Genomic DNA, 10,173 nt, shown 5'->3' on the forward strand with positions numbered 1-10,173 from the left:
TTTGGGACCCTATAATTTTTTCAAAGGTAAAAATAAAAGGATTCGAAATAAACATGTATTGCGTAATATGTATTTATTTAAATATGCGATTTTTTTGCTATGTCATTAAGCATTTCAGAAAAGTTACAATTTTTGCAATTTTTTTCCGATGCTTAAAATAGCAAGTGAAGTTAAACGTTTTTCACACATACTTGACCGAAGATAATTCTTTATTAATTTGAATTTGCTAAAAGAACGCTCTGCACTTGCTATAGTAACTAATAACACGAAGAAAATTTTTAATACAGTTAGCACATTTAGATATAGTTCATTATAGTTATTATTTAATATGTATTGCAATATGTCTTGCGTGTTATTTACATATTTTTGGTCCAAGATCAATTCTCGTAACAAATAAATTTCCTGGATTAAGTCTTCATTAATATCTTTTACTATAAAATTTTACAAAACTTCTTGAAAGGTTTTTTAATTAATTTTTTTCTAATGTTCTTATATCAGTGATTAATTATTTTCCCTTTTAATTTCGTAAATTATTTATAAAATATAATTACATCTGATAAGCTTAGTAATCAGTTTTCTTGCTTTTATCTATTACTGTAAATGCAGTTCTTTACGTGACTTCACAAGATCGATAATCATTTTTATTTGAATATTTATTTCGCTCAGATGTCATTCGTTAATAATTTAGTTTTGAAAAATTTAATTACAGATGAAATTATTTCCGAAAGTATTATATTCGGAATATGTTTTGGAACTTTAAAAGCATTAAAAAAATCGTAAGCAAATATGCAATAACGAATACATCAAAACATTTTTCTTGCCAACCAAATACGATATTCAACTAAAGCTTTTAAATTAATAGTTTCTGTAAAAGGGACTTTATAAATCTTGGTAAAGTGTTTATGATAAAGAAGTAACTAAAAAGTTATTCTCAAAAGAATTATTTTCAATATTATCAATAGATGGCACCACATTATAGTCAGCATTAGAGACTACAATATACAGTAAAGCATGTCCAAAACCTTAAAAAAACAAAAACCTATCTAAACGGAAAAATTCGTTTGAATGAAGCGATTTTCCATGTTAAAAAAAACCTGTTCAAAATGGAAACCTACCAAACAGGGAAAAAATATTCGATACCGTGTGATTCCATTTTACACAGATTTTACTGTATATATAGCCTATTTGTGACAATGCCGAAGCATAGGGCCACAGAACCGAAGGGTCGACATTGCGTCAGCGAAGACTGCAATGACTAATTTGTCAGGCGTAAATGCAAACGTAACGGCCACTGTGTCTTCTGAGTAGACACAGAGACTGTTACGTTCGCATTTACGCGCGAGCAGTCGCGTCTGTGGGCGGTTGGACTCGGGATGGAGACCGCTTGAGGAAGTGCACCCAACACAATTCTAACAATAACAAAATTCGTTTATTAAACTAGTTATACAAAAGGGTATTTATCCTAAAGCTTCTTCCTGAGAACCGAGTTGGAGAGAGAGAACTTACATAACATCGCGGGTCGTTATAAATACCTGAAGCAATGTGTACGGATTTCCAAATGGCTGTGGAGTCGTTGGGGAGCCTTGGGAATGTCTCTGTTGCCTTGGATGGCGGTTAAAGTCTATCGGAACTTGAGATTCGTTTGTTCTTCATAGGTGTTCCCGGAAAACACAGGATATTCGGGAGGAGCGCGCGGCGACGAGCGATGATGATAAATCTTTTCGGCTGGCACACACAGGGAATACTCTCGCGGACTCTCAACCCATCACTGTTCCTTGAGTTCTCCTCTTTATTTCCAAGCCACGTTGTTTTCCACCAATAGTGAATTTTTAGTTGTAGTTCCCAGTGACACATTCTGAGTTCCCTGGGAAAGGAAACGACTCCGGGAAGAGAAATGCACTCATCCTCCGGTAATAAAATGGAAAAAAGTTTTTTCTGAGATTTAAATAAATTTCCTTTTCAAAACGAAAAATGAATTTTCTTTCGGAAAATTTTTGAATAAAATTGTGGGGTTTTTTTCAAGTCCGACCTCTCACATATTTACATATAGGAGGCTAGCCAACTACGTGCTTGGCTATTAGCACGTGATCAAAATTCGCTACAATTTAGCCAAATACAAGCTTCTTTTTCCATGTCATTAGCACGGTCGAAACAAAAACCAGGAATTAAGACCTTTTCATTCCATAATTACTCTTTGTATGACATTCAGTTTTTACACTAATTGAAAATAATTCATGTAAACTTTACGATAGTGGTATAAAATCAAACAATCGTATGTAAATTTTCAAAATTAAGGTAATTGTTTGATAGTATAATCAAATTGGGAGGTTGGGACAGGAAAATATTAGAAAGAAGAAAATTAACACCGAAAATATATTAAAAACAGTGCTTTTCATTAGAATCGTCTGAAGAAAGTAACAAATTCAATAGTTATAATAATAATAAAAAATTCAGTAACAAGTTGTGTAACTTTCCCAGCGAAAAACACTAAGCATCAGCAAACAATTAAAATTGTCTATAACGCCATCAGTTATGAGATTTTGTTAAAAATATCTTTTATATTATTAATTATTATGAAATGGCAAAAAGTTTAATTTTGAGGTTAGAAACGAGTATCATAAAAATACTAATAACGATTAAATTCTTCATTAATCTGAACCCACCTGAGATATGACACATGACCCTCTATATCTCCAACCCACTTGATGTTTAATCACCAAAATTTAATTCTATACACAAAAGCTATCATGCCAAATTTTGTTTCTTAATCATTACTCCATTCTGAGATGTTAAATGAATAGACACCAAAACACCTACGGAATTTTTTCCGTTTTTAAACATTTTTAGGTTCAGGGGTTTCAAAATGTTGAAATTTAGAAAAAGCTCGCAAGATCAAATTTGACATGATTCCTACACTTTCCTATGTTACCGTATATTCATAACAATCCAGAAAAATAAAATACAACATTTACTGTGAGCTTTTTCGCATGAAATATGCAATTAATGAAATTAAAATTTGCAAATTATTCAAAATCAAAATGAAAATCTTTGAAAACATATTTGATCAGAATCCTTTCAAGACGTGTAATTTTAGTGATTTATCGCATTTTTTTTCACATCAATGAGACAAAAAAATATTTGCTGAAAATTTTATAAATTAACTAGCTGCAAGGATCCGCTTCGCTGGACAAAAAATAACGATAGTGAAGATTAAGATAATTACATTATAACCAATCTTACCCGTTTTCACAGAATGCAAGAATTAGGTCCCCCGTTTCCAGACTAACTAGAGAATTTTTACGTCCAGTCAAACGAACTATTTTCAGTTTGATCAATTTTCTGGAACGTTTACAATCGTTCTATAATCGAACCAATTCGAATTCGAATACAAATTCGAATTTAAAACAGTTCGAACATTTTTAAAATCGAAATAGAAAATCTTCGAAGTCAACCACTTTAAGCCCCCATATCTCCCGCACCCTTATAGCTATCGAGACGCAACCACCATAGTGCACGAATGGAGACTTGGGGCTACTACCACATGCAAACATCATTCATGTGCGATGTGTATTTTTTTTTGTTGTAATAAAGTATTTTTGCATGCCGATCAGTTTCTGGATAGAACCTAGAATATATTTAATTTTGATAAATTTACTACAGACCCAAAATATTGGGTCTGTAGTAAATTTATCAAAATTATACAGACCCAAACAGACCCAACCCAAATTATTGGGTCTGTAGTCAATGAAATGTAGCTGATGAATATTTATATAAGAATATTGCCAATTGGAATTCCATTTGATTTTAATTACAGGTCCTCTGTAGTGCTGGCTTCACTTTCATATTGTTGTGTATTGATGGATAGTTTTTCTTACAAAAACACATGCTACAAATGAATTACGTAAATATTTATTAGTATTAATATTTTAAAGAGCATAAGTACAGTAAGAAAGTACAGCAAGAAAGTACAGCTCTTTGGAATATTTTCTTACTGTTGTTGCGAAAAGAAGCCAAATTCGAAAATAAAATCCATCCAACATAGGACATTGTCTACAGAATAAAAATACGGTATATAAATGTCGCTAAAACCTGGATGAGAATTCTAATGCAAAAATATTTGAAATTAATATTATCTAACGAATATAAGAAATCCTGACCGAAATTAATGTTAACATAAAAAGAGCTTTCACTCCTGTAAGTAAAACTTTTGCAAACTAAACACGCCATAAACAATGATTCTTAAGAACAGTGCCTATAGACAAGAGATGTTACCTGTAGTAACCGCTATAAATTTGACGAAAAAATCATATAACTAGTGAATTATCACGCGCGTATTCAGTTTAGTTTATGTAATAATCACATTCTTATATTAATAAATGATTATCGGATCAGTAATATTGAATGTAAGCTAATCAATTGTAAAAAAACCATCGACCAGTACTTGGGACGAGACAACTTGGGAATATCAAGTGTTGCTGTCATCTTCCCCCCTCTTTAAGTTTTTTTTTAATTCTTTCTTTTTCTTTCAAATGAATTTTATGATCCACAACATTTTCACATGCTTTGAAAATGTTGCCGTGAAAAGGAGAACCACCTTTCAGATGAATTAGATGGTGCATTGTAAAATTGAAGCCAAATGCACTGAATAAACTTCCATTCGTCTTCAGACAGAAATAGGACTTTTAGCAAAGTTGATTTTTTACTTGAAACGAACACGAGAACGACAAAATCACGTGATATGCATCTGTTTTGAAATTATCTCGAATCCTCAAAAGCGTCTACCGTGATGTCCTTTAGCTACCTTGTGACGCCTAGCTTGTTCTGAATGTTGTGTAGAGGAGAACTGGGTAAGGACGCTCGCTGGTCACTGCCTCGGCTGGGTCCTCAGGAGTCTATGACAAAGGTTATGGAGCCAGATGTCTGAAAAATCACACAATCCATGTTTTACGTCTGTAGGAAGTAGCCATTGGTCACATGCTCTACAAACACACACACACAAATTGCACTCACTGAGCGGTCATCCTCCTCCTGCTTCTCCTCGTCGTCATCCTCGTGCACTGGAACATTGAAACAGGGCTCGTCGGGCGGCAGATACTGCTGAACAGGCACTCCGATTGTGAGGAGTCCCTTACAATCGGATTCGATAGACCACCAGGATGCCTCCAAGAAAACGTCGGAATTGTGTCTGATGGTATAGGCACCTAGGACAGGAATTGCCTCCTGTAGATGTAAGCACATATGTAACGTTGTAGGTTTTTGTTCGTGCGGAGAAACTTGGTAGACTTCTTCAGCCAGCGATTTCTAATCTCGATGTTCTGAGTATGAGCTTTGGAATCATTAGTATCGACGAATCTGCATGAAAAAAACAACAATTTCGAATTTTAATAATGCCTCTTCATTTGCTTCAGTTAATCTATTGCAGCTGTTCCTCCTCCTTAATTTCGACACGTTGACTGTGGTCTACGATGTTATGATTACAGAAGCCCAAAGCCGTGCAACCGTGATATTAGACCGCATTGTCAGAAACAATGACAGAACCAGGAGCGATGTAACTGAGGATTTGGCGCCAGAGAACTCGGCGGCCCTTGTCATCCATCTGATAGAATACAAGAAATACAATGTAAAACGTCACAAAATCATCCTTCGATTGCACTGTTATATATACACATCGCTGCGACCACAACGGGATCCATGCGCCATTGTATGCTTCGCGATCGTGCATGTGTAACGCTCACAAACGATCGCTTCTCATAGTGCTGCGGCGTGCATGATGACGTTGCTCGTGTTTTCCGTCCGTCCATCTTTCTCGTCTAATTGCGTACATGATACCTTGGCTGATAGGGTCGGTTTATTATGCTCTACAACTAATAACTTAGCGTCCGTTGAGAAACTAATTCGATCGGACTCGATCGTCTGCCGTCAAGATCTGGCGTTGTGCCATGAATTAACTACAACTGCCATAGCAAACGGAAACGCAAATATTCCGCACGCAGGTGTGATATATAATCAAATTGGCCAATTACTATAATTGGCCCATTGCCAATCATTGGATGACGACGATGTTCGTGGTATACACCCGCGCATATCGGCGATTGGTTAACGTCGAATGACTGTGGAGATCGGTGGACCCAATGAGTCACTCGCGAAGTTCCGCGCGCCTGTCGGCAAACCGCGACGTCATTCACGATAGTCGGTGCCGTTGCCGTAGCATGCGAAAACTAAACATGATACATGAATGATAATCGAAAACTCAAAACAATTTTGTTTTGAGTTTTCGATTTTCATCCACGTAGCGAAACAAAACAAAATTGTTTACTACTTATATTCCAGTTCGCGCGTTTCCCGACAGTAGGCACCAAATATTGTGATTTGGAAGCCTCTTGTTAAGCGGGTCTGGTTGTATTTTCGTCTCCTGGTGAAGGTTTCGTCGATCTGAAAAGAAAAGTAGAAATTTCAATGACAGTAGCATAAAGATGTGTCTCAGACACTACAGACACGGGACGAGCATCACATCGACATGTAAATTTTCATAGACAAGCTAGATGTTCTGCTTGTGGGAGACAAAAACCTTCACAACTTCCTGGCAAAAGTTGTATCAATCTACTGCTGTATGCGGGCCACTCATCATCCGCGCGTGGCAACATTGACCAATTTTTGCTTCGTCCACAAGTAAATCAGTTTTAATACCCGAGGAATACAATCAAAAATATCATATATTGTTATCTTATTTGATACGACCAATATAAACAAACACAGAACATAAGGCGAAAGATAAAAATAAGCCAGATGATGCTGTCAATTCGTCTTCTCGATTGTTTTACAGCAATTTTTCACAGCAGTAGACGAATTCAAACCCGTTAAGTGAAGCCGGTTCCTTGCGCATCCGGCCTGAAAATTATAATACAGTAGAGCATCGATTATCCGACCCCCGATCAACCGTCACATCGGTTAACCGACCGTCCTAGTCGGCAAATTTCAAATGTCCGCTAGTGATGTGGCGCTACAATATTTGGCTATGTCTTGGCTACTTTAATATTATTTTTGTTAAATTTTTGCGTGTTTTAGCTGGCAACACGGCTCGACCATGAAAGGGAGGCCAGTATTTAAACGAGACTTAATTTTCTAATTATGAGTGGTTGTTTGTTTTGTGAGCAATAAAATAATTTAAAAATATTTTGATGATATGGAACCGTGCTTTACAATTTGTTTATGCTTCTAACACAATAAAGTGGTATAAATTAAGACACTTGGCGGGTTTTCTCATCCTTATTTAGTTGATACGTGTGAAAATTTTACACGTTTCGGGCTCTTAAGCCCCTCTTCAGCCAACTAAAACATTAAAAAAGAATATAACATACATATAAAAAATATAACATACATATAAAAACACAAGTATTGTAGAAATCATAAAAATATAAAACGTACCTTTCACTTACAAAACAGTTCTACAAAATCCCTGATCTAAAACATATTTTGGACATAAACTTATTATATAACCAATATAAACTATAAAACATATTTTGGACATATTCTTGAGATAAACATACACTGGACAGCAATTATCAAATTGGTATACAATTAATTATGCTTTCTACTCATAAATCTGTTTACAAAATCCTTATTTCCTTTGATACGCATTGACAATATAATACGAATTTACATAACTTCTACAATATAAATTTACATATCTGACATCTACTATATTTTACAATGTATGATTGTTGATTTATTTAACATTTCAATATTTAATATTATAGATTATTATTTGAACTAATGATATTACAATGTCTTGAAGTTGGTAAACATTATTAACATTTAATGTAGATTTACATATTATTTGACTCCCATTACAACATTACAGTTTTTTGTTATTGTTGATTTATTTAACAGTTCAATAATTATTAATTAGCACATTGATCACAATAATAATAATTTGAATCCAGTGAATATAATCAATATAAAATTTTTAACCAGTTTTCGTTTATAGAGATGCTAGGATTTTTATTTATACTATTTTGATTTTTGATTATTTCTATACTTTCTTTGAATTTTCTTTTATATGTATCTTTTTCTCTGTGTAAAATATCTATATTATTTTTGTCTATATTACAATTATTTAAAAGGCAGTGTTCATGAAAAGCAGAATTTAGTCTACGATATTTCAAATCGGCTATATGTTCTTTCAATCTTACTTTAACTTTACGTTTAGTTTCACCTATATAAAATTTTTTATTTTCGCATGTACACGGAATTTTATAGACTACATTTTTACTTTCTTCTTTCTTTGTTATATTTGTTTTGTTAACTTGTTTTGCATTTAATCTGGAGATTAGCTTATCGTATGTCGGTACTAGTTTTACATTAATTTTTTTGACTTCTTTATTAACTTCTTCGTATAGACCTTTTATATATGGGAAACGAATGTATTTTATTTCGGCTTGTTTAGGATCTATTCTTATTGTTTTATCTGTTTTTTTATCTATTTCTTTTTCCCAAATATTAAGGATTCTGTTTGGGTATCCTGAAAGAATAAATTTTTTCTTTAGTGTATTTAAATGTTCGATTTGTTTAGTATTTATACTAGTTCTATTTTTGATTTTAGTGTATTCCATATTAAATATGTTTTGTTTTATATGAAGTGGTATGTTAGAATTATAGTTAACTGTGGTATTTATTGAGCACTGCTTTTTAAACGGTTCAAATTCGAGATTTGTATTATTTCTTTTAATTGTAATATCTAAATAATTTATGCTGTTGGTAATTTTATCTTCTTCTTCTATTTTAAATTGAATATTTTTATGGATATTATTTATTATTTTTCTGATTTCATTAGTGTTAATTTCGACTTCATCATATATTATTAGGACATCGTCTACGTATCTTCTGTAGAACTTTATACCATATATGTCACTTATTTCTTTGTCTATATCTATCATTATGATCTCTGCTAGTTTCGGTCCTATTACGGACCCCATACTAATTCCACTATTCTGTGTGTAATATTTACTGTTTATTTCAAAGTAGTTGCTTCTGTAGGTAAATTCGATTAGGTCTATTATTTCAGGTTCAATTTTAAGTTGTGTCAGCTTTGGTTCAATTATTTCCCATATTATGGAAGGGTACATATCAATTATGTCCAGACTTGCAATTCTGTATGTATCTTTTATATCTATCTGTTTAATATCACATAATAGTTCATCAGTATTATAAATAGCAAATTCAGAATTTTGATATATTTTTAGTTTCTGTTTTAGAATTTTCTCAAGATTATATAACGTTGTATTTCTGAAGTCAACTATAGGACGGACGGATTCATCTGCTTTATGGGTTTTAAGTTGTATCTTCATTTTCGGTGTACGATCGTTGTTTTCGCTCAGGATAAATTCTTTTTCATCTTTAGTTAAGCTTTTTAGTTTGTATAGTTTGGTAATTCTATTTTTTAATTCTTTATATATTACTTCTATGGGGTCAATTGGGAGTTCTCTAAATTTATCACTATCAACTAATTCTTGTTTTTTCTTTTTAACCCACTCTTGCTCAACTATAATTATTTGTTTAGATTTATCTGCTTTGATTATTTCTAGTCGATTGTTCTTTAAAAAGTTATGTAATTCTTCAATATTATTTTTATATTTATAATAATTTTTATCTTCTATAGTGGTTTTTCCATTTCTTTTAGTTATATATTTCTCAATCTTATTTGCTAGATTTATTTTGATGATTTTTGATTCTGTATCATTTAACTTATTACATATACGATCTATGTCTGGTATTATGTCCAAAGCATTCCATTGGTTAGGTCCATTAAAATCTAGTCCATTTTGTATTGTCTCCAGGACATTATCAGGAATAACGGTACTTGTTTTATTTAGCACTAACGATCTTTTCCATTCTTCTGTTTCTTCTCTATCTGGATAGTGAAACTTTTTGACTAATTTCTTATATTTATTATCTTCATATTGAGTCAAATTTTAATCTGCTCTACTACTACCGTTTGCTTGTCGCTTTTGTTACATGTTTTTAATATTCGTTTTAGTCGTTTAATTTTTATGTATTTAAATTTTATTGCAGATCTCAATATTTTAAAGTTTAGATATTTCCTATCACGTGTTGGGATATTTTCAGCAATCGACTTTGGCAAAGAAAGTGTCTTTAGAGGTTTTCGTTCTTTTA

The 10,173-nt window shown here is 32.9% G+C and overlaps 1 protein-coding gene across 1 annotated transcript; it reads right to left on the reverse strand.

Moving 5' to 3' along the window:
* Positions 1-4,884: 4,884 nt before the first annotated feature.
* Positions 4,885-9,968, reverse strand: LOC111615875 (the record flags this gene model as incomplete). The annotated part of the gene is made up of 3 exons (XM_023357317.1): positions 4,885-4,920; positions 5,011-5,220; positions 8,847-9,968. Coding segments are annotated over 3 exons (1,368 nt in total), but the record flags the coding sequence as incomplete, so codon positions are not given.
* Between the last annotated feature and the right edge of the window lie 205 nt (positions 9,969-10,173).

The sequence above is a fragment of the Centruroides sculpturatus genome, unplaced genomic scaffold (genome assembly GCF_000671375.1).
Source record: "Centruroides sculpturatus isolate CEXI.00-Female unplaced genomic scaffold, Cexi_2.0 scaffold2617, whole genome shotgun sequence".
In the NCBI taxonomy this organism is placed as follows: Eukaryota; Metazoa; Arthropoda; class Arachnida; order Scorpiones; family Buthidae; genus Centruroides; species Centruroides sculpturatus.